This window comes from Ostrinia nubilalis, chromosome 16 (genome assembly GCF_963855985.1).
Source record: "Ostrinia nubilalis chromosome 16, ilOstNubi1.1, whole genome shotgun sequence".
Lineage (NCBI taxonomy): Eukaryota > Metazoa > Arthropoda > Insecta > Lepidoptera > Crambidae > Ostrinia > Ostrinia nubilalis.
The window spans coordinates 2,871,375-2,895,991 of NC_087103.1; the positions used below are offsets into that span (position 1 = coordinate 2,871,375).

At 36.3% G+C, this 24,617-nt stretch overlaps 3 protein-coding genes across 4 annotated transcripts in view; 1 reads left to right on the forward strand and 2 right to left on the reverse strand.

The window, feature by feature from the left end:
* The first annotated feature begins 1,359 nt into the window (after positions 1–1,359).
* On the forward strand, positions 1,360–15,640 carry LOC135079244 (survival motor neuron protein). 2 transcript variants are annotated; one of them, XM_063973840.1, is made up of 8 exons: positions 1,360–1,372; positions 9,399–9,468; positions 9,559–9,706; positions 10,306–10,491; positions 10,727–10,912; positions 11,503–11,645; positions 12,217–12,359; positions 14,812–15,640. In XM_063973840.1, exons 2-8 carry the CDS (start codon positions 9,427–9,429, stop codon positions 14,837–14,839), a joined length of 876 nt encoding a protein of 291 aa, XP_063829910.1. In that variant the 5' UTR covers positions 1,360–1,372; positions 9,399–9,426; the 3' UTR covers positions 14,840–15,640. The 2 variants fall into 2 exon arrangements, with proteins under 2 accessions (XP_063829910.1, XP_063829909.1); XM_063973839.1 differs by lacking the exon at positions 1,360–1,372 and having other exon boundaries at positions 9,373–9,468.
* On the reverse strand, positions 2,993–8,941 carry LOC135079243 (histone-lysine N-methyltransferase SETD1A-like). Its single transcript, XM_063973837.1, has 8 exons — positions 8,899–8,941; positions 8,457–8,594; positions 8,044–8,104; positions 7,557–7,674; positions 7,136–7,264; positions 4,894–5,940; positions 4,153–4,288; positions 2,993–3,580 (listed from the first exon to the last, which is right to left on the reverse strand). Exons 2-8 carry the CDS (start codon positions 8,584–8,586, stop codon positions 3,525–3,527), a joined length of 1,677 nt encoding a protein of 558 aa, XP_063829907.1. The 5' UTR covers positions 8,587–8,594; positions 8,899–8,941; the 3' UTR covers positions 2,993–3,524.
* Positions 15,641–19,873: 4,233 nt separating the features above from the next.
* LOC135079514 (uncharacterized) overlaps positions 19,874–24,617 on the reverse strand; it is a 29,906-nt gene continuing 25,162 nt past the window's right edge. Inside the window, exons 2-3 of the mRNA XM_063974170.1 lie at positions 21,368–21,453; positions 19,874–20,202 (exon numbers count right to left, since the gene is read on the reverse strand). Of these exons, the coding sequence (XP_063830240.1) occupies positions 19,874–20,202; positions 21,368–21,453 (415 nt within the window). The remainder of the gene's footprint in view (positions 20,203–21,367; positions 21,454–24,617) is intronic.

The window sequence follows — 24,617 nt, forward strand, 5'->3', positions numbered from 1 at the left end:
ATCTATAATTTATGTATAATTCTTAATAAGTGGAATTTAAGTTTATCTAGAGATGTACAGTATATTTCTGTTTACTTGGTATGTAAAATTTTGATAACGCAAACAAATCGACGTGTTTAATGTTATAAGACCGCATTTTGTTTAATACAACCTCAATTTTAAGGTCTAGAGGCATTTGAATCATGTAGGCTTTATTCCGTGTAGGTGATTTAATAAAGCCAAAATCAGTGGTTTCGTAATTTGCTTATTTTGAATAGATTTAGTTAAAAATTGTGTTATGTTTTGTAATATTGCTAAAATTAAAGGATGGAAGAAGATAATTAACCTTGTTTTTGTTAATTGGCGTTAATATTTATTGAATTATAAGCATTTAAAGTTAGGTAGGCCTTATTTGTATCAAGTACCTTAGTTCGTGTTCGTAAAGTAGCCAATAAGTTCGCAACACGTCTTTATTACAATAGACATGATGACACCACCAATCAATTGACGTACTTTTTAAAACTTTCAAAACGAAACTCTCCCATAGATTTTGTATGGCACTACAAGCAAGTGACGTCACTATTTTATCAACTCAATTAAAGTACTTTTTTCAATTGCAATGCGACCAAAAATCGTAATTTAGAGGTAATTTAAAATTAATTAAGTTTTTTAAGACCAGAATGAAGTGTCTATGTTTTGTTGTCTTGTTTGTATTAGCAGGCCTATTCATCTCCGCGAGTTAACATCGAAAACAAAACACGCACGATGGCCCACCTACAGGATACTATTCGACAAGGCCTCACATACGAGCGAACATTGACTCACGCACGCGTATTCTTGTGTATGATGGAAGAAAATAAAGAAAATGGTGTACTAAATACTGTGCAGTATTTAACTGCCTAAATAATAATAAAAACACAGAATATACTTTTTTAAGTTGCCTCAAGACACTGAGAGGTAAATGAGTAGTTAATATTATTCATGATAGTTTATGCTAAATCATGTATTTCCTCCGCCATTTTCCGAAGTTTGGCACCTCACGTCACATCATTTTACCGAAGTCAGCCCTATAGCTTCGGAGCAGTGCCGATCACTGACGTTTGTCAACAAAATGGTGCTTGACTCTTGAGACAGGCTAAATTACACCATATTGTTAATGACATTGAGCATACATTTTTTTAAATACCTTCGCGAAGTAAAACTTCTGTACGTAGTACTTATTTATTATTCTGTGGTATTAGTTGAATATGATGATAATGAAAAAAATATACTTACCTACACCTATTTAATATTTTTAAGTCCAAGGACAATTAAATAAAACAGTGCCTACATAACAATAACGAAGGGGCTTATTACAAAAATTTAAACGAGGGTTCGACACTTTTTTAAATTGATATTTAGTATGAAAAGGATGATGGGCACTTTTCTATGGAATCTGGGCGTAAAACCAACAGAAATGTAACTACTATTATTTGTTAGGACTTAATATCAGAAATATATTTTCATATAAATAACTACCAAAAACTCCCGGGTTTGCTTGGAAATTGACATAATGTGTAATAGTAATAGGTGCTTTATTACGCAAACAAAAAATATTATTAATAAATATACTTATATACTTACATTTTAAATACATTTAGTTATTTATCAATTATTATATCCAACAGTTCAGGAGTGGGGCTAACAAATGGTTTATTTAAACCATGTTCTACATTATAAGCGTAGGACCATTCTAGGTACCATTTAGAGAAATGACATGAACACAGTCATGTTTCAATGGGATTTCTACCAGTTAAGTTGTTGTGTTGTCGCATAATCGATCACGGATCGATTATTAATCGAATTGCCAAAAAACGATTTATCGATTAAAAATTCGATTAATCGATTTTATTGATTACCATCATTACTATCATTTGATTGTTAATTCAATTCCTTATTTTCAGCAATATAATCGATTATTGCAATCGAATAATCGATTATGATTTATTCGGTATACATACTTACTAAATCGATAGAATCGATAGTAAGATATGATACAATACTCTCAATATGATCGATAAAAGCAATGTAATTGACCTAATACTACCTATTTATATTACCCTAATGTGATGTGAAATACTATGGAAACTTTGCATATTCAACGACCTCTATCTCCGTATCCCCGCGTATTTCAGGGTTGTTGTCATACTATGAAATGAAGTACTAGTATTAAGCTTTAATTTAGTATACTTTTTGTTTCTGTTGGTTTAACGCCCAATATGCCCATCATCCTTTGTGTGCAAAAAATGGTCTTTAAGTAAGGACTATAATTATGTACTTAAAGTTGTTTAATAAACTTTTATTTATTATTAAATGTAATCTAAGACTGAGTTGCACCATCTTATCTTAACTTTCACAAACGTCAAAAATCTGTCAGACTCCATACAATAGACAACGGTTATCGTTATTTATACTAACGGTTAAAGTTAGTGGATCAACGATTAAAGAAAACACAAAATATTTTGATATAAACGCAGTTTATTGTAGTTGCAACAAATATAATAACTTAAGTAAATGGAAATATTGTTTAAAACTTAAACAGTTTAACTAAACTAATTTATATTAAATAACTATAACTACCCCTAGTATGTAATTTTGTAGTTTAAGAAATACTACAGCTTTCTTCGTATTTCTATCAGATAACATTTTAAATTAAGTTATTAGTATTAAGTAGTTAATAGAGAATACATCTCTTTTATAGTAAAAATCTATAAATAATTTGACTAACTTTAAAACTATAAAAACAAATAATTTGACATTTTACTTATATTATTATGTAGTAAAATAAATAAATTCAAAATTAAAAATACTGACGGACATGTTATAAAGTAAAATAATGCCTAATTTACATAGTATCAAGACAGAATTAATAAATTAAAATTAAAAGTAATAATAGTATAAAAAAAGGTAAAACGCACTTATGCATTTGGAAAAAGGTCATTTTGCCTTAAATTGAGCATAGATAATAAAAAAAAAAAACTATTTCTATAGTACATTTTCTAATATATTGTATTATACATATTTTAATAAGATCCTCTTTTAGTATAATAAACATTCTTATTTAAAATAACATTCTCAAACAAAACTTGTACCGAATACCAACATACAGTGAAAAAACTTCATAATAATTATTGCCTCAAGCAAAAATTCGCTTAGTAAATTACATGCTAAAAAATTGTGATTTTGGTGCTCATATAAAAAGAACACACATTTTAATTTAATACAATTTGTATGGGAAAGTTTTTAGACACAAAAAACGTATTAAATTGATTCTCCTGTCTACTCCTATGAAGCTTTTTCATTGCACATTATGTAGGTACTCGATAATATCAGTCTATAATATGCCTATATGTAATTTAGGTACATAATTACCTAACTTAAAATATGGTATACATCATCTCAGTTAAATAGATAAACAAATCTTATAATTAACAGAAACCTAACTTTATTGCGTAAACCATAAGTTATAATTTTGAACTAGAAAATCCACTAACTCACCGTTTATTTTATGTAATGCACGCCTCTATGACGAAACCGTCGATGCGCTTTCCGTTGAAATACTCTGAAATACTGAGTTAAGGAATAATTCATCATCATTATCATCATCATAATATCATTAATCTCGCTTGTTCCCAACGAGTCACACCTAAACGAGCAAGACGAGCAACCCTGTTACTCGTTGGTAACCGCTTTGAAACCGTTTGTAATCCGCCAGTGTGGCTACACGCTAAGACTAGGCGCAGACCATCGATTTTTAGTTGGCCGATAGTTGTGCCCGATTTTAAATTGTATAAAGAATCGGCCAAATCGAATCGGCGTAATGTGCGCACTTCCATACATGCCCATACTGATCAACTGCCCAACTAAACTATCGGCCGACGAAAAATCAATGGTCTACGCACTCTTCGCATAGGCTAACAGTGCAGCCAGTAGCAGTGTGACTCGTTAGGACAAATCATTTTAAAGAGATGTCCCATCGAGTAACGGTGTGACTGGATAGGATTTTTTCTCAACGAGTAACAGGGTTACTCGTTTGGGTGTGACTGGTTGGGAACAAGCGATTAATCTCCACTGAACACGATATATGACTAATATTGCTATTGTTACTTTTGTTTTAAACATTAAAAAGGATACGAAAACATCTTTGGGCATCATCCAAGCGACCGAACCTGGCGACGGCACAGCCTGGAGTGGTGAGCTGCAGAGACAACAGGCGACCGCAGCGAGATACCTCGTCGCAGAGCAGAGGGAACGTTGTGGATGGTGGTAGCTGAAATAAGAAGAAATCATCGATAAATAAAAACAACCGATTACCTACCTTAAGCTTCAACCACACCAACGCGCAGAACGCCATCGCCGGCGTCATAGGTCAATAACAGGCGATGGCTATCTGCACGCGTTGGTGTGGTTGAAGCTTTAACGAAGTACGAATTGGTTTTTTCATTGTGCTGAGCGGCTATTTTAGTACTTTAAAGGTCCTAGTATCACTGCGATCGATCTATTGTGATCGCCACTGTTTCCCTTACGGTTCGCCTACGAGTCTTGCATCTATTAGGTAGTGCAGTACCTATCTATTGGGGGCGACATGTTTTACATCCTGTGGGCTTAGGATGTGTTTTGGGAGTTGGGTTTAGTTTTAAAGTATTTCATTCTATCACACCCCTACGTACCCCTACCTTGTGTAACTACTGATAGGGGATTATGGAAACCCCACCCAATGAGATTTGTATCCCAAAAATTGCTGGCGTTATATGTAGTCATCGGCTCACGAGAATATATGAAAACAAGACTCAATATCTACTCACTACCAAATTATCAAGCCTATAAACACTTGATGAGTAACAACTACAAATAAATTAATATGAGCATACTCACATTACGGAATAGCACCTGGTGCTCTTTATTAGCCACCAGTTGATTAGGCCCTGATGGTGGACCATTCGGAGAAATCATTGGCCGAGGACCCATCGCTGGATTCGGGCCTTGCATGACTGGGACATTGGCAGTAGGTGGCCTGTAAGGCCCAGGCATGTAAGGGCGTATGGGCCCTGTTACGGGTCCTAAAGGTACTTGAGGACCTACAGAACCTGGATGACCTAAAGGACCTTGAGGACGTACTGGAGGACATGGCCTTATTGGGACATTCGGATGCATTGGGACTATAGGAACATTCGCACCAATCGGCTGCATCATTGGACCTGATGGTCCAACAGGCCCCATCATAGGTCTGACAGGATTCATCACTGGTCCCGGCGGATGAAACGGCCCAGGTCTTATATTCCCTGGTTGATTTGGAAATTGTAAACCTGATGGTGGAAACTTTTGCTGCAATTCTGTAATTGCTGGAGGCTTTTTATCTGATACGCTTGTACTTAATGCAAGGGAGTTTAGGCGTGGATCATTTGGAAATGTATTTTTCTCAGGTGGCTTCTGTTTATCTTTTAATTTTGAAGGTGTTACTATTCTTGCATCTATAGTTTCTTCATCAGACGAACTCTCAATTTCGTCGAGTCTTGGCTTTTTGCTAGCGTTCTCCGAAATTGTATCCTGCGCTGAATCTTCACAGACAGAGAGATCTTGCACATTGGTAGTTTTAAAATATTTTCGCCGCTTCGAAGAATCAGTTTTTTCACTGGAATTACAACTGTTTGTATCTACCTCTTCTTTCTTAATATCCAAATGTTCTTTCTCTTCATCATCATTATTCCGCGTGAACACCGAAACGTCGAGGAGTGAGCGTTGGTGTTTTTTGTACTTTCTATAATGTTGTTCTACGTCTCTTAACGGTCGCCCATTAAATCCTAAACCTGGACCAATATCTTTTAGTCCTTTTGGTAAAATTATAGTGTCACTTGGTGGATTGATCATCATAACTTTTAGATTCTGACCGTATAGATTTTGGCCATTAAACATGGATATAGCCTGAAAAACAAATGGAGCTCATTTGACTTGCATAAAACTTCTTCATGCTTTAAACGGAATAATTTAAAAGTTTATCAATATTCATTCCAACTCATTTAAATATGAACAGGGTACGTTTGGACGAGCGAGAATCTCTCAATGTCCATCAAACAATGACTGAAAATATTTAAAAGTGGCTTTCATTTTAATACCAACGAGTTTCAATTGAAAAAGAAATAAGATAGCTACTTTACACCAATCAATAGTTGCAATTTATTTAATGATATTATTATTTGGAAGTTGTTTTCCATCTGCATAGGGAATTAATATCTTTTGAGTATATTCTATCAAAATTACTTGTGACGAACATTCATCTTATGATAAAACAACAATTTCACAGTAAAATTGACTCTACTTACATGTAGGATCAAGTACAAAATGTTTGTCCTCGAACATTGACGACAATCGAAACTGACTTACCTGCACTAGATTATATTAATAACTATTAACTATTGCTAATTGATAGATGAAGGTACTGAAAAGTGTGAATTTCAAAACGAAATAATTATAAGCTTTTGTCTGCGACATCATCTTCGTCTGCATTTCGATAATAAGTACCCTATTATTGTATGTTTTGTGCTTTAATATTAGCAGTGAACTTGTAAAGTTTCATCATAATTCGTCCAATAGTTTTTGTGGAAAAGAGTAACAAATATCCATCATCAAGTTTTATCAAATCACAATTTGATTAAGAACGAAGCACAATTATCAACCCGGAAACGGATCGTAACCGTATCAACTCGAGGCGGTCAGTATTCTTTGTATTAAATTCCGTCCTGTACGAAACGCATACTTATTCGCACCTTAACGTAAACGTCTCGCCTCATTTGACAGCGCAGCGAAAGGCGATACGGTGTTGATCCCTCTCCAGGTTGAAAAGTGTGTTATGACCTTTAGTTTTATCACTAAAGTCAATTAATATACAATACTAAAGTCCGGTCGCCGAGCAGATAGAATTTCGTCCAATGACCCCAAGCTACCCCATCCTTATCGCTCGCGCGTAAATTTTATATTGCTGTCGCGACTGTGCGACGGGCGGCAGCAGTGAGTGTGCGAGCGCGACAGCAATATAATTACGCGCGAGCGATAAGGAAGGCTGGGAAGCTTGGGGTCATTGGACGAAATTCTATGTGCTCGGCGACCGGACTTTACTTACCTGTACAGCTTCTAGTGGATGATTAAACATCACATTGGCATATCTATTACGGACCGCTATCATGGAACATATCACAACATGGCCCGCTAGCTCAAACACGTCTTTCAGTTCTGACTTATCACACCTAAACTAGAAAGACAATAATTAACACATTAAAATCAACTTTTAAAAAGAATATTCAACAAAGTATTATCTCATACATATAAATATTAGCATTCAATGGGTTACTGTGAAGAAAAAAAACTCATAAAATCTCATTTTATTTTTGCAAGTAGGCTTTTAAAAAGCTATATTACACGTCCCAGTATTAACCCTACCACTGCTTCAGAACAAAACTTGGGCCAGTGCTAAGAAGCTGTGCAACATTAACTTTGGGAATAGGTTTCAATGACTTGCTTTCTAAAACATTCATTCAACTTACATTAGTAACATACACCCACTTAGACAGTGGTAAATTTATACCCAACGATTTGAGGAACTCTGGTTTTAATCCGTACAAGTCTGAAGATGGTTGGTCGGCAAAAAATGGGGTGTTTTCCCTATAAAATAATTAATCATTACATTATTAAAGTAATGCTGTTTATTAGTAAAACAGCAAACATACAAAAAAATTAAAACAAAATTAAATAGCCTTTGAATTACATATATCTAAAAGCTAATAGCTGGTATGGAGCCTATAGTCAGCCCTCAATAATGTATACTAGTAGCTATTAATGATAATGGAAATACATAATTATTTTTAACTGAACACCAATTCTTTAGAAGGCTTCTCTTTTAGCTAGTCACCTTCAATTAATTTTTTCAGTACATTATCCTGCCTCTATGTGCAAATACAATACATAATAACAATTTACTTCCTATACTCATCAAGGCGACATTTAAATGAAAAATTGCTTCAGAGTACTTACCTGTTAGCAATTAAAACTGTTTCTGTTGATATTGATTTGCCATTTTCAGAAGGTTCAGATTCTGCAACGTTAATAAATTTTTAATTTGCCATGGACCTGTCACCGTAAGATTATGAACTCCATGAATTAACTATGTCAGATTATTATCTCCTAAAGTAAACCACTATTACACCCGTATTCACAAACGAAGCTTGCTTAAGTGAAGCAGTAAATCGAACGCACAGCGTTGAATAGAGCTCTGTGATTGGTTTATGTGTCATCATGTGCGTCCACAAGCACTGTGACCTCATAATAATGTTTGGGCTAACATTTAATTACTATTTGCACTCCAATAAAGCATCTATGCTTACATGTTTCCGTCTTTTTGTCACATACGAGCTCAAAACAAAAGAAAAAATTCTTTAAGTACTTACCTATTTTTCTTTTACGCGATTTTATATCTCCAGGACTGTTATCAGTGTCTTTGGTTGGGTTCCATGTGTTACTTGGAGACTCTTGTTTATAATCGTCGTCAGACAAATCTTGCTGCTTATTATTCTCCATGGCATTCCCTGGAAATGGAGAACCCTACTCTTTTACTATATATATAACTGACCCAATGTACTTCGTACCACCAGTAAAAAGTTGTTTAAAACATCCTGTGTAGGATTCTAATAGGAAAGGGCAGAAAAATGCCTTAGAAATGCCGAACTTGTACAAAACCTATCAAGTCAATTCAAGTGTTCTCTTAATAATGACATGATGCAAATATTGGCCACGTATGTTCAAAATACAAAGATGCTATAGAATTTGTTATATGGATTTTCTAAATGAAATTAAATCGAATAAATCAAATTAATCGTAAATAAACCACACCGGATTTGTTTTCTTGTGAAACGTCAATCGAATGAGGTGTCAATGTCAATGTCAAGAAAATTCACTATTTTAACGTTTACTTCTTCTTTTTTGATATTGGCAATACACGTTGAGGCCGACCGATTTGTGCCATTTTCAAGTTTAAATTAAACGAATAACAATCCAAAAAACAACAGATTGGATAATATTATGATGGAATTTTAATTTTTCATGTAAGAAAGTATTTTTTTGGCGGTTTCACCCATAGTGTGAGATATTATGATGTCGCCATTTGGATGGGATTTTTAGTTGAAGAAAAAGACATAGAATAATAGAATTTATGACTAGGCAGAATGGTTGCTATTCATAGCCTATTCCAGTAGAAGCCAATAAAAAAAACTGCTAGTTGACATTGTTGACACTTATATGTCAGTGAACTCAGTGACAGTCTGACAGTTTTGAAAATTAAATTTCTTTCTTTCTTTTCATGCTGCAAAAAAAAAAAAATCCCTAATAAATTAGTGAAAAAATATAAATTTTTGTACTATAATGTCCAAGAGTGAAATTCTTTACGTGAAAGGCATGAATGTGGTAAGTTGTTTGGTGATCCATAAGCAAAATGTACAAAACATGGAGGGAGGTAAGCTCGAGATGCTTGATGGTGTTTTCTTTATTTTCTAGTCTGAAAGCGAAGGTGATGATGGAGACAATGATATCTGGGATGATAGAAAGCTGAACGACGCTTACGACAAGGCGCTGCGAATTGCCAATGCAGAGGTTGCGAAGAGAGTAGCCATGTCGACCAACACTCAAAATAAAAATAAAGAAGGTAACAAAAAATCTATTAAAATATTTTTTTAACAGATAGGTAAATTACGGAACTATTATTGGAAGATATTCTTTAATAATTTACCTCAGATACCTAGTATAAAGTGAAAAATGTTTATTTCGTTAACAACAACAATTAATAGGATTTGAGGTGGACTCTTGTAAGTGCAATGGCACCTGTGCCAGAAGGAGTCACTCTCCCTTAACAAATGAATATTAAACATTGTTTAAAATAATACCTAATTATTCTGTTTACCTGATCTTATGTTGTTTTCAATGTCTGTGTGAGTAAATGAAGAGTGTATGTCTATTATTTATATGTATTCTTATGTTATTTATTTTATCTAATGCTATGAAAGTATATTAATTAAACGTCATATTTATTACACCACCTTAGTCTCTCTACTCGACCTGTAGTTGACTGGCAGATAATACCACCTGGCATTAAGTCCGCCACTGTACAGTTGTATGTGCAAAAGTGTAAATAAATAAATAAATAAAAGATTGTTGATCTAATTTTAAAACATTAAATTTTAAACTAATTACAAAAGAACTTCATAATAGGTAGATTTAATTAATAATGTATAATGTTTGTTCCAGGACAACCCAACAAAAAGAAAGGCAAACCCATAACAAAAGATGCACCAATTAAAGGCAATAAAAGTCAAAACACACAGTGGAAGGCAGGCATGCCTTGCAGAGCGATTTACGAAGCAGACGGTATTGAGTATGAAGCAGTTATTCTGAGAATCATCACTGATAATGAGTGTGTTGTGAAATATTTAGGTAAATAATACTTATTTACTATGTAAATGTTTTCGAAAATCTACTTTTTCAGGCAATCCAGGTTGTTAGAATATCTGAATTCTGCTAATTTATATTCCAGTTTATGCTTTGAGTCATCAACATAATATAATGAAAAATAATGTTTTCAACTAATTTATATTCCAGTTTATGCTTTGAGTCTGAAAGTATCAACATATAATGAAAAATAATGTTTTCAACTTGATCATATTTCCAGGTTATGGAAACGCAGAGGTTGTATCGATTAGTACCTTGAAATCCTCCCTGGGGAAAGATGAACAAGCACGTCAAATTCAGGAAGCGTTAGAAGAGGACAAGATTGATGAAGCGTACACAAGCCTGTCGCCGAACATGGATAAAATGGAATGTGTCAGCGATACAGCTCCTACCGCTGAGAGCACAGGTAACTTTTCACTGTGACTGATATCTGAAATTAAAATGAGTCTCAAATGTGAAATTTATTTAAGACTATACTATGGGCAGTCGAAGATTTTCAAGCCAGTCCTAACAGACGACAATGCAAGTAATTCTACTTGTGATCACGGTTTTTAGGAACACAGCCATTACGTCCAGCTATGTACACACAACCACACTGTTAACTATCCATTTCCATTTTTGCTCTCTCTCTCATCAAATGGTGATTCTTTGCGATAGAACGAGACGACATGACAGGCAATGGATAGTTAACACTGTTGCCGAAGGTACAGACGACGGCAGTGGTATTAAGGGCGAGTTTGCAACAAAACTGGGTAACCTGAATGATGTGCTGTTGTGTGTACTTTGTACACATAACTAATGGTTGTGGATGAGGCTTGATGTTTTCAGTTCCAAATTAATGTAAATAAATATTGGTTGTATTGTTTGATGTAAGTTATTATTATGTAGAATAAGTTATGCTATTGCATTATTAGGTTTTCCCTGTAAAGATAGTGTAAATGTGTGAAAATAAATAAATATTTTAATAATGAAACAAGTACTATGTAACAATTTCAGAGCAGACAATCCCTAGAAAGAAGAAAACTGGTAAAAAGAAGAAGAATCAAAATGCCAAGGTGCCCAATGGGTTTGAGATGCCCAACGGCTTTGGAATGCCTCAGATGCCGTTCCCGATGCCAAATATGTCAGCGCTTAGAAACGTGAGTATATTTTTCTTGCAAATCGTTGCAATTTAGCACTGTAAACAATTTAATAAATTTCGATTTTGGTCCCATACAGAAAGTTGTTGGATTTGAGCACAAGAATCACTCTTTTTTAGATTATATACGAATTTATTATTAGTTAAATTGACTTTTGCATTGATTTTCTTTGAAGTACAGTATCATAATGAGTGAGCCCATTCATGTCCAGTGAATTATTTACGGATTGCTGTTTTTAATGTCTTTAGGCTTGTAGTGGCGACTTGAGAACTTTTATGCTCTACTGTAAGAGCCAAAGCACACAATGCGTTGTGGCGTCGCACTGCAAAGATTTCGTCGATTTCGATTTATTGCAATGAGTTCACATCAAGTGTCTTTCATCACATCATTGGCCGCGGAAACTTTCAAAAACTAAAATCTTCATATAATTTTTTAACGCAGTCAATGTCGAATGCGTCTGACGTAAACTCACACTACGCCCTCAGATGAGCGTTTATTGACGTTTCTGATTTTAAAATGGCGGAATTTTGACTTGTAAATGAAGCTTAAAGTGTACCGTATTCTATTCCAGCTAGGTCCGATAGATATGCCGCTGCCGCCGCCGCCGCCGGGGCTTGGCTCGCGGGGGGAAGGGGAAGAACAGGCCGTCTCCTCCATGCTGCTCAGCTGGTACATGAGCGGGTATTACACCGGGTTATACCAGGGGCTCAAGAGGTGAGCTATAGTTCGGTCCCTGAGCACGTAGAATTTTGTCCAATGACCCCAAGCTACCCATCCTTATCGCTCGCGCGTAATTATATTGCTGTTGCGACTGTGCGACGCGCGCCCGCAGTGTGTGCGAGCGCGACAGCAACATAATTACGCGCGAGCGATAAGGATGGGTAGCTTGGGGTCATTGGACAAAATTCTACGTGCTCACAGACCGGGCTTTAGAATTTGACAGCGGCGGCGGAGCGGAATGGAGAATTGGAAATTATGAAATCTGATTGGCTATTCAAAACACTTCTCCGCTCTGCTCTGCCTTGGTGGAAACGAGGCCTGAGGTATGGGAGGGGCCCGGGAGGCTGTGACGGTGAAACATCAGCGAGACTTCAGATTTGTATGCTCTGTCACGTCATATTATGTCATCACCCCTCCCGTGCCGCTCCCTTATGTCACTTATGTCAGGCACTGACTCAGTAAAGTTTTTGATAAGATTTTACACACGATTGGAACATCGATAGGGATGTATTTTAAAATAATAGGGATGTTTCCTGGGTAAAAAAGCAAGAGTCCGTCAGTTTAACAAAAATTACTCGACACGTATTTTTCACTTTTTAAAACTAATGAAAATGTAAAGAGATAAAGCGTGCCAAAGTTCTAAAGAAAAGGCCCGTGACGTCAGTGAGTGCGTAAAAGTGCAGCACTTTATGACGTCGCGCGGAACTTCGCGCACTGTAACTTTGTAATTATTTGTTTGATTGACAATTAAAAATATATGTGAGTATTTCTAAAAAAAAATGTACGTAACGAAACGGTAGTAACGAAATAGTAAGGCCATAAGGCTTGTTATACATTGGCGAAATATTGTGAATGCTCTTCATTTATTCAATTCGAAATATTTGTAAGTATGCACCCAAATACGGGGTAATATTAAGGGGTTAGAAATAAAATAAAGGAGTAATCATTCATACTATTTTAATAAAATTATTTTTGTTCCATCATGTTTATCCATTTTGAGTCGTTCTCTGTAAGCTTTTTGCCTTTCGGCATTGGTTTTTGGCGGCATTCCTAAAAAAAACAAAAGAAGTAATAACATAAAAACGTAATCTAAATGATTTGATTATTTTTTGCTGGTGGCACTTCTGTAAAGCAGATAGTATCCAATCCTTTTGTTATTGACGCTCTATATTTTTTGAAATAAATTAAGTAGTGAATATTACTATGCTTAGTCAGGAAATAACAGTATACACTCAGCATTATGTTGTACTTTTTCGTAACGTAACGAAATTCGTAAAAAACGTAACGAAATATTAGACAAAATGAGATCAGAAACAAGTATTTTTTTGATAAAAGCTGTTACAGCAAATATAAAAGCTTACTAAATGTTCGTACCACACGTATTACAAATAATGGTTAAATGAAGACTTACCGTTCTATATAAAATCGCTGATTTTACTTCCTGTTACGAAAAAGTAATCCCACAAAACACACACGTTTTCACTGATTTTCGCGATAGATGTATGGCGGAGACGTCAGGCCAACAGCCATTCACAGTGCAGCTATTGTTGTCCGTGTAAAAAAAATATGGAACTGTTCAGAAACCATGGGAAAGTAGAAAGAATCGTAACTAAAGAGTAAATAACGAAATAGTAAATGAGAGCAACTCATTTTGTTTTTTTGCTTTAAATTGCTAATTATTATATCACCCCATAGAAAATCAATTTGATACAGAAACTGCGATTACTGTAGAACGATGATACAAAGAAATTTACAATAATTTAGTTACGTATCGCATTTTATGAAACAAAAACACATGAAAAAGCTAGGGTGGCAAACAGGTTTTTGTATGAAAGGTAAAAAAGGACTATTTTTAAAATATCTAAATATTTGGTAATAAGTAGGATTATAGCTATAATTCTTCGTTATCTTAAAGATTAATATTCATCCTTCAAAATTGTGTGTGTGTTTTTTTTGTGTGATGATTTATAAATATAAAACTTTTGAACTGTTTCAAAGCACACTTTTTTTTTCAAAATGTACATTTTTTTTGAGAAATACTCATGTGTCAAATATTTTTTTAAATTAAAATTTACGGACAAAAAATTTTTTTTAGCAAACTAGCCTATTGTCTTTAGAGCACTGATAAATCAATAACGTAACCTGTAGCCTACGCGCAGACCACCGATTTTTAGTTGGTCGATAGTTGGGGCGGGCAGTATGGAGATGTATGAAAGTGTGCACATTACATCAATTTGGTATTATTGCTCTCGGCCGATTCTTCATACAAATTAAAATCAGGCCCAACTATCGGCCAACTAAAAATCTGTGGTAGGCTAAAACGATCGAACAACATAATTGGAAATTCTAGCAAATGTAATAAATCGTGAAAGTTTTCAAATTCTCGCCTTGAAATCTCACATATTAACTTTCAACGATGTTGAAATAAAGTCTACATTATTTTCAGGGCCAAGGAAAATCGCAGCAACGTCTAGAAAAACACAAAGTCCCTTTTCATTTATTTTATTTTAATCTCGCATAAAATTAACATAACTACAAATAAAAATAGACTTGCCGTTTATTCTTGTAAAATAAATAAGATTATGCCTCCAGTTTTCTGTGTAGCTATGTACAAAATATACATTTGGACGCCATTTTATATTGATATACATTTTTTGTACAAGTTAATTTTCTATCTGATTGGTGGGTCAAATTGTGTTAAGGTGTCTGCTCACTATACTGTATCAAACCATGACGTATCGACTTAAGGTCCTATGTCCCCTAGATGGGGCAGAGGGCGTCCACAGCAGTCTTCCATTGCGTTCGGTCTTGAGAAAACCATGATGATGCTAAAAAGTAAAAACTTATAATTTACTCGGTGATGAACCAATTTTGTGAACGTTACCCGAGACAAGCTGTTCAGTATAAAAATAAATAAAATAAATAATAATATAAAACACCCCCGGGAGCGTTACGAGTGCGTTGCCGGCCTTTAATCAACAATTTTTAGTTCAGGACATACTCTTAATACTTGGGTATACTGATAATAATTCATATAAAGAGCGAATATTCTTTTACATTAATATAGTACGGCCATGTATCATACAGTGTAGTGAGCAGACACCTTTAGATTGAAATAAGTCTATGCATGAAATTATTTTAGGCAGAACTTTCCTATCACATAATATAGTTCTATGCAGAATAACCGAAGTATAAATTAAGTGTCTATAAAGCATGTATCTTTTATCAAACCAAGAAAATAGTCATTTTCAAATATAGTATAATATTCAACAATATATTTTGATTTTATTTATAGTTGATCTCAAAAAGTCCCTGGAGGTGGAATTGTGTAAAGCAATCGTAATCATTTGACAGTTCATAATGTACGATTATTCTGTCAAACGCTTTGTTTATCTGACTTTATCGTACGTTATGAACTGTCAAATGATAACGATTGCTTTACACAATTCCACCTCTGATTATTTTCAGTTACAAAAAATGTAAATAATAATTTACGGCCAGTAGATTATTTAATTGAATTGAAATTGAGTATTTAATAGAGATGGGCCGACTAGTCGCCGACTAGTCGGGAAAGCCGACTATTCGGCATCATTTGTAGTCGGCCGACTAGTGACGACTATTCGGCAAAATCTGCCGATTATAATCGGCGCAATACAAAATTAAATATGTGAATGAAATAAAACTCTTATTTACCAAGATGATTATGAGGTAGACCAAGGGCGTTTATCTAAACCATTTTTGACTGCAAAAAATCAGTAAAAAGTGGTTTCACCTGATTTAAAATTTTGGCAATCAGTCTAAATTCATACAAAGTTAAGATTAGTTAAAATTACCAGGAAATCATCAAAAATGTGTAAAGTTTATGTAATTTGTCCATATAAAAATTATGACACTTTTTTTTCGGGGAAAAAATGCATGGAATTGCACCTATCCTGCGGGGAAGTGGTAGATTATGTGGGGCTCCTCTCATCGGAAGGATTAGGAATACCCACATAAATAACCCCTGAGCTCCGTCGATCGCCTTAGTGTGAAGAACTATGGGAATCCGAAAAAAGCCATCAACTATCACAGTCTGTGCCAGCAATTGGCGGGCCCTGCCTATCCGACGGTGGTGGTAGTCCGTGCTATGTAGGCCCCCAGCTTCTGACCATCACCATGGAGAGTGGAGAGGAATCAGTGGATGCGTGCCGCGATAAGCGCAATTTGCCCATACATTGTGACGTCGATAAGCAATCGTCGGCGCGCATCCTAGCCCAGCAGGAGGTGATCATATTGTCACCTCCTCTGACCCCTCCGCCGTCGAAAATTATGACATCTACCTTAGGGACTGTTAGGTGATTGTAATGTTGCTTTTTATTTTTTCTCATAAAAAATAAATCTCATTTCTCAAGAAGTTATATTTATCTTCTTAGAAATCTAGATATTCTTATTTCTTTGAGAAATCTAGATATTATTCTTCAAACAAGTAGGTATTAGAATGATCGGCATTGCCGACTAGTCGGCCGACTAATCGGCAATTTGAAAACCGATTAGTCGGCTAGTCGGTTAGTCGGCAAAGACCATAGTCGGCCCATCACTAGTATTTAATAATCACATACATACGCAGATGTATATTCCATAACAGTTTATATTATTTGTAACATATTTTGCACACATTAATAAAAATCTCACAAACATTCACCAATTACATCTACGAGAATGACTAAGCTTTATACAGGGTGTCCCAAAAATAATGGATAACCTTGCAACTATTGATAAACCTCACTATGGTCTTTAATTTAAAATTTTGACCATATTATAAATTTTTTAAAAATTGGCACCTGCGATTGCGATGCGACACTGAGAATGAAATTTTCTTTTTTTTTTAATTCTTTTGAACTAGTTTGTTGAATTGCATGAGAGCAACTAAAATTTATCACAGGTAAGGTAAGATCAAAATTTTATATAAGCTTAGATCATGAGGCGTATCAAAAGTTGCAGTGTTATCCATTGTTTTTGGGACACCCTATATTAACAGATTCATAAAACATGGCAAGTTTATTCATGAAACATGAATGGACTAACAATATTTACATCTAGCAAAATATACAAATACATTATCGATTTTATTTATTCGGCACACACGGTCGGTGCGATTTGTTTGATAAGAAAAGTATTTTTCTCGGGATTTTATGTGGCAAATAACATCTAGTTTTTGAGTTTATAAAAATAGATCGCAAATCTTAGATTATTTATTGAATTAGGTAGGCTTACTGTGAATCTAGAATCTGTATCGCGAAAAAACAGTCTGAGAGTCAGACCCGGTCGAGTTAACTGCACACATAGCAGCCGTGACGTCACATCGACGGTCTGGTACGGACGGGGCGAACGCGGCGGGAAGGAAAGTCGTTTAGCTTACTTAGCTGACAAAGTTTTTCATAGTGTTTGTATAGTTTGTACAAAACAATGGAAAACACCGTCAGCTATGCATTGCAGAAGTTACTACTGTAACTCGTATCATATAAACCGTATGTGCCTAATCGTTAAAGTCCAATTTTGAACATGTCGGTGCAAAAAGTATGCTTCATTTGAAAATCATACAATTTAAAGTTTTCTTCTCGTTTGCTTATTCATAAACGATTCGTTTTGCTAGCGGACAGTCAAATTTTGACTTAATTTCCATCGAATTAGAGCCATATTTAACTGCCCGAGCATATGTCGATAAAGGTTAGTTTACTGTCATTATCGCTGTCAAAAAGTTAATAACATGTGAACCAATTTGAAAAGGCTTTTTTTTTAATTTTTAATATTATAAATGCGAAAGTAACTCTGCATGTCTGTCTGTTAGGCTTTTACTCTTAAACCACTTAACCGATTTTGATTAATTTTCGTATAGAGATAGCTTAAGTCCCGGGAAAGGACATACAATACTTTCGTAAAGTGGTCCTAACACTCTGTCATATGCTTTAATTGGTTCTAATAAGGTGCATTTTGCAGCTGACAGTTATATTTCGAAGTTTTACCTGAATACCGCGGTTTGGTTTAGATGCAGTTTTTTTTTTGCGCACAGCGCGTTCTTAATTCCGTTTGCAGTAAAGGTCATATTAACGCGCTAGTAAAACACTGTGGTTCGAAAGCAACGTTGGTATTTGCGCACAGCGTAGGTTTTATTCGTTTAACAATAAAGGTCACAACACAACATAACGCGCTAAAAGAAGTACTTTTCGGTTGAAGCAACGTTTGTATTTGCGCTCAACGTAGTTTCTATTCCGTTGCAGTTTTCACTCTAGCGTGCCGAATTCAACGCGCCAAGTCCCATTGTTGCAACGTTAGTTTTTGCGCACACCGTAGGTTCTATTCCGTTAGTAGTAGAGTTCACACTAGCGTGCTGAGTTCATGCGTGTCGTGGCTGAGGTCAATGGTGGCGGGCGGCACACCTGGGGTGGCGGCGCCTTCACCCGGCGGCGTGCTGGTTGGTGGCCTGGAAAGAAAAAGAACAGACATGAGAGAGAGAAAAAATTGTTTAGGAGGAAATGAAATCGAATCAACGCCCTTTATAAAGAAGAAGACGTAGGTAAGTTTTCAATTGATCTAGTAAGAAAAATTAAGTAAGTAACAACTATTTGTTATCATGCTTTACTGATTTTGCACGTAGTTTGAAATTAATTGAACTGAGGGCCTTGTGCGAGTTTACATCAAACGTATGTAACTATGACGGATTGTACAGCGCCAATAGCAGGAAACGTTCAAAAACTATAAATTTTTACTCGCACTCAGCCCACTGATCGTTTTAATATTTGAACCAGTAACATGCTTTTTTTTCTTGAGCCTTATTGGAGATTTGACTCCTCATCATCATGATATCTGCCATTGGCAGCCCATTGCTGGACATAGGTAAGCTAAGCCCCAAGAAACGCTCTTGTCCTCCAGTCACTGCCCTAGCAGTAGCGTGGGAGACGCTCTTTCCCGAATGGGGAATACCATTCGAATTTCAAGCGTTTCAGCCACAGATCACAGAAACTAAAGGGAGATGTGACAAGGGGGCGGGGCCGGTGTCGCAGCAATATGCCCAAAAACAGAACACATTGCTCGAGACAGCTTGATGACAGCAGCGACGTCATAATGTAAACGGTTTACATTGCTTGCGTAGTAGGTACTAAAGATTATTCGAACGTTGAGTACTGATACCGCAGTGGATAATGAGCACATATTTTGATTACTTTGTGTGCATGAATTTCTAATGCGACACTGAGTTTCGAACTCAGCGCATTAGTTGGCATCTCTCTATATCTCTATGGTTTCAACACTCACCTAATAATATAAGGCCCTCCTTGCTGCAGCAGCGTTATAGGATGCGTATACGGCGCCCCAGCCATGTTATGGAAACTCAGATTCCCCATAGTCAGCCTACCGCTGGTCATAAGGCTCCAAGAAGCCCTCTTTTCCTCTAGTCACTGCCTATCAGTAGCGTGGGAGACGCTCTTTTCATGTTCCCCATTCGACTTCATTCGAGTTTCAAGCGTTACAACTTACCTAATAATATAAGGCCCTCCTTGCTGCAGCAGTGTTATAGGATGCGTATACGGCGCCCCAGCCATGCTGTGAAAGCTCAGATTGCCAAGCCCAGTGTTGTTCAGATGTCCGTTGCCCAGTAACACGCCATTCGACGTGTTGAGGTTCGGCGCGGCAGCCAGCTCTTGCGTGCGAAGAGCTTTGACTAGGTTCGTCTTCTCTTTCTGCCACACGAACACGTTGTGCACCATCGCGCAGCCGCAGAAGACTATCCCCACTCCGATAAACACTGACGTCACGATCGCCGGCGTGGAGTGGAACTGGATGAAGGTGTACAGGATTATGCCTGGAAGGTGTAAATGAAAATGAATTATTTATTTGCTTATGGTGTAGAAGGTGGTAACATAATGGGTTGACCTCACGTCAAAAGGGAAAAAGGGTTTTTAGTAAAATAGATCTATTCGTTTCTAATAGGTATCAAAGACAAGTCCCGTTCGTTCTTTCGTTCGTTTCAGCCAAGACGTTCACTGCTGGACAAAGGCCTCCCCCAATGTTTTCCACAGTGAACGGTCCTGCGCTGCCCGCATCCAGGCTCTTCCCGCAACCTTTACTAGATCGTCGGTCCACCTAGTAGGAGGCCTGCCCACGCTACGTCTAAAATAGTCGTCTAAAATAAAAATAGATCTATTCGTTTCTAATACCAAACACAAGTCCCGTTACCCCTCTCGTAGGTACTCAGCTAATATGTTTTGTGTTACGAGTGGGTTCACCCAATAGTCGGCGGCGGGATTCGAACCCGCTCTCCTCGGATGTCGAGTCGGCCAATCCGAGACCGTCTTTCACCGTTCGGCTATCGTGGCATTTACTTTTACCAGTTGGCGCCACTGGCGAGTTCATTCCTGTCACTCACTAGTGGCGACAACTAGTTAGTCCAACTATAATAGAGCCATCATTTGATGGGTCTTCGATTATTACACCCGATCGAGTTAACTAGTGATGTACCGAGTCGGCTATTTTTGGTATTCGAATTTTTTGGTATTCGTTAATAAAATAATCGAGTTAGGACTCGAGTCGGAAGACTCGGTCAAGTATTCGAGTACTGGCACGAGTATTCGAATACTTCAGTGGACTCCAGTACTTTTTGAATCGAACTTTGTAGTTTTCTTTTGATGACAATTTCTAATATTTCGTCACAAATCATGTATGGACGATAGGGGAGTATTTAATGTAAATAATAACAGATTATTGTCATACAAAATTCGACTGTACGCCGTACAAGGTTGCTATTAAAGTACGACTTAGTATTCGAATACCGTTAGTAGGTACTCGAAATCTGTATTCGAGTATTGTGGATCCGAATACAGAATTTTACATACTCGAGTACGTGATTACCTGCTGGGTATTCGAGTCAGTCTGACTCGGCACATCTCTAGAGTTAACTGCGCACCTGGCAGCCGTGGCGCAGTTAGTTTTATTTATTTATTATTTATTTAGTTAAGTAAAACACTGACCTGTTAAAAATACTGGTATTGATATAAAGAAGCCTCCGACGGCGCACACGCGGGTGATCGCCGACTTCTGGAGGTATTTGTTTGATCTGAAAAAAAAAAGTAATTATTACTAATTGAACCACAACTAGGTAAGTACTTTATTATTGTAAGGGCTGATTTTTCAATCGTCGGATAACTTTTAACTGAAGAATAAGTTTGTCATTTTGGCATATTTCCCATACTAAACCTGTCAAAGTGCCAAACTTATTCTTCAGTTAAAAGTAGAGATGAAACGGATATCCGGTAACTATCCGGTAGGCCGGATATCCGGCCTAAATTTACTATCCGGCCGGATACCGGATAGTAACTCACTATCCGGCCGGATACCGGATATTAAAAAACTACTAAAATTTCCTATTAATGAAATGAAATACATTAATATTTGAGGTAAATATCAATAAAATGGCTTATTATAATTACGGCTTTTATTTAAAGTCCAAAAAGTTACAAAAAAGCCATATTAAGGCCTTTCAAAAAACTAATTTCTTTTTCTGAGCTGTTCACTCTAATTATGAATACATAAATATACTCAACATCAAATAAATCGCACATTCCGCGACGCGAACTTTAAAGATTTTCTTCTGACACAATCATGGTGCCCCAACAATGTTGGTGTTATTTGAAAGCCCAATAAATAAACTTACAGAAAAATACATTTATTTTTTTATAAACAATCAACATGTACCATAAAGGCCTTACTTGGGGCTCACCTCTGGGACCAAGTAGACCAATTTCTGTGGGTAAAAAACCAAATAATGAAATTAAGTGTTCTTTTTAACAGATGAATAGCAATTAATCCCAATTTAACAGTTTTATAGCCATAAAAGTTGGCTCGAGCGTAACTACCTATTTTTTGAAGAAGTGACTCTGGATCCTTCTAAAGACACATTTTTGGGGTAAAAACCTTTCCTTTAATTAAATGAAGTTTAGAACTAGGCGCTCTTACTCGCGCGTAATTAACCTTCCTATACCCGCGCGTTGGTCTCTCAGACCGATGAACTAATAATTCGGAGATTTTTCAAAAATTATTAACTCTATGACTTTGCGGTTTTTAGTAGCTTCATGATTTGTGGCCTGCTATTGTTTAGTGTTGGGCGATCGCTGCTGCCAAGTGTACGTGTGTCACTTTTTGCTGTTATTCGGTCTGTGAGACCGACGCGGGTATACGTGTTTCTACTTCAGGTATGTTATTATTGTTTTATTTTACAATATTACTCAATAAAATCTATTGTCATATTTTAGTGGCGTTTCATATCAATCAAGTATTACTGTATTTTATTATTATTAATTTGTTTTAGCCATTTTTGTCGTCATAATGAACGAAGAAAGGATAAGGGCGCTGTTACAATGTGAAGATTCGGACTCCAACTATGATGACCAGAGTGACAGTGATGAGGTGGTGGATGATTTAGAAGTGCAGGAGAACAACACAGATTCTGAGCAGAAGGGTGATTTGTCAGATGCAAAAAGTATTTTTGTCATTTTACGAGCATGCAGTTATAGTACGAGAGCCCACGACCAAAACCATGTGTCATAGCAATACGGCAAAAACCCTATAAAATCGTTAGATTGTATGATTCTGAACCCGACTAGGTGTGTAGTAACGGTCGAAAGTGTAGCAACTGAGTGGGAGGCCATTTCTGCTGTGTCAAAAAAAAAAGACAGTCGGTATTATAGCAATACGTCTGATAGTGAAAATGTACATAGATTTTATAATTGTATTACGAAAAAGTTTGTTTTCAGACATTTTGCGCGTAGCATATAGCCTGTGCGCATTTTTGAAAATGTCAACAAATTTAGCCGACCTGTATCATAGCAATACGGATAATTATTTTTTTTAACTTTTCGTATTGCTGCCATGATTACCAAAAACCTGTTTTCAGACACTTTAAGTGTATCAAAAAGTTGTATGATAGAGAAGGTGCTACACTTAATTTGTCTGATATAATTTTTTTGCACATGTGGACAACTTATTATATCATGTCCAACAATTTTCAGACATATTGCTATGATACCGATCGGTAAAATTTGTTAACATTTTCAAAACGGTCTCAAAATTTAATGCGTTCACATTTCCGTCTGAAAATTGTTTTGTTCGCATCAAATAACCAAAATTTACTAATAAAAAAGATTTTCAGACGTATTGCTATAAGACATTTTTTTTGTCTCATTTTTAATTTTTTTAAGTGATTTTACGGGTTTGCGCTACACCACTAACGTCTGAAAATAATGTTTCCGGTATCTCAGAACTATCATTCAACTACAGTCTGCAAATCAGACATATTGCTATGATGCAGTTCGGCAAGATTCTTTGACAATTTTGAAAATTCGGTCAGATCAAACGCTACGCGGAAAATGTCTGATATTGGTATTTTCGAGTTCAGGATAATCGTATCTATCGATTTGATGCGGTTTTGGCCGTATTGCTATGAGACAAAAATTTTGGTCGTGGGCTCTCGTACTATTATGGTATGTTCCGGTTATTATTCCACTAAAACCACTAGTGATATATACTGTTTTGTTCTTTTATATTACTAAGGATACTTCCATTTATTATATTTTATAGTAATTTTTTTAGGCTTCAAAAGAAAAAAAGTTTATTTTTGTTATTAAATTCAGGCTGATGTAAAATTTTGTTTAAATTTTAAGTCTGATATAAAGGCTGATTAAATCAAAATATCTATAAATATAAAATTTGTTTTAATTTTTTTATGCAATTATAACCTAAACGTATAATTTAAAGCAAATTATAGTACAATACAGTAGGTACACAATTATACTATAAAACACGAGCTCAACTTTCGGTCTGAGAGACCGTGCGCGGGTATATGTGTAATGCTTTTTGGCGCGGGTATACGAAGGTTATATTGCTGTCGCGACTGTGGGACGGGCGCCCGCAGTGAGTGTGCGAGCGTGACAGCGACATAATTACGCGTGAGCGATAAGGATGGGTAGCTTGGGGTCATTGGACAAAATTCTACGTGCTCACGGACCAGACTATAGTCTACTAATAGACCCACTGATCGCGTTCGAAGCACCTGTGCGGCGCTAAACTGGCCACGACATGCAACGAGACAATGTGCCAACTATCCGGCCGCCGGATATCCGGCTATCCGGCCTAGCAGCTGGCCGGATATCCGGTATCCGGTATCCGGCCAAACAACTATCCGTTTCATCTCTAGTTAAAAGTTATCTGACGATTGAAAAATCA

Coding starts and splice junctions, on each gene's coding strand:
- LOC135079244 (XM_063973840.1), top strand. CDS start 9,427: ATGTCCAAGAGTGAAATTCTTTACGTGAAAGGCATGAATGTG. Junction 10,492..10,726: donor GTGTGTTGTGAAATATTTAG/GTAAATAATACT, acceptor TCATATTTCCAG/GTTATGGAAACGCAGAGGTT. Junction 11,646..12,216: donor ATATGTCAGCGCTTAGAAAC/GTGAGTATATTT, acceptor ATTCTATTCCAG/CTAGGTCCGATAGATATGCC.
- LOC135079243 (XM_063973837.1), bottom strand. CDS start 8,586: ATGGAGAATAATAAGCAGCAAGATTTGTCTGACGACGATTATAAACAA. Junction 5,941..7,135: donor ATCCACTAGAAGCTGTACAG/GTAAGTAAAGTC, acceptor TTTGTTTTTCAG/GCTATATCCATGTTTAATGG. Junction 3,581..4,152: donor TGATGCCCAAAGATGTTTTC/GTATCCTTTTTA, acceptor TCAGTATTTCAG/AGTATTTCAACGGAAAGCGC.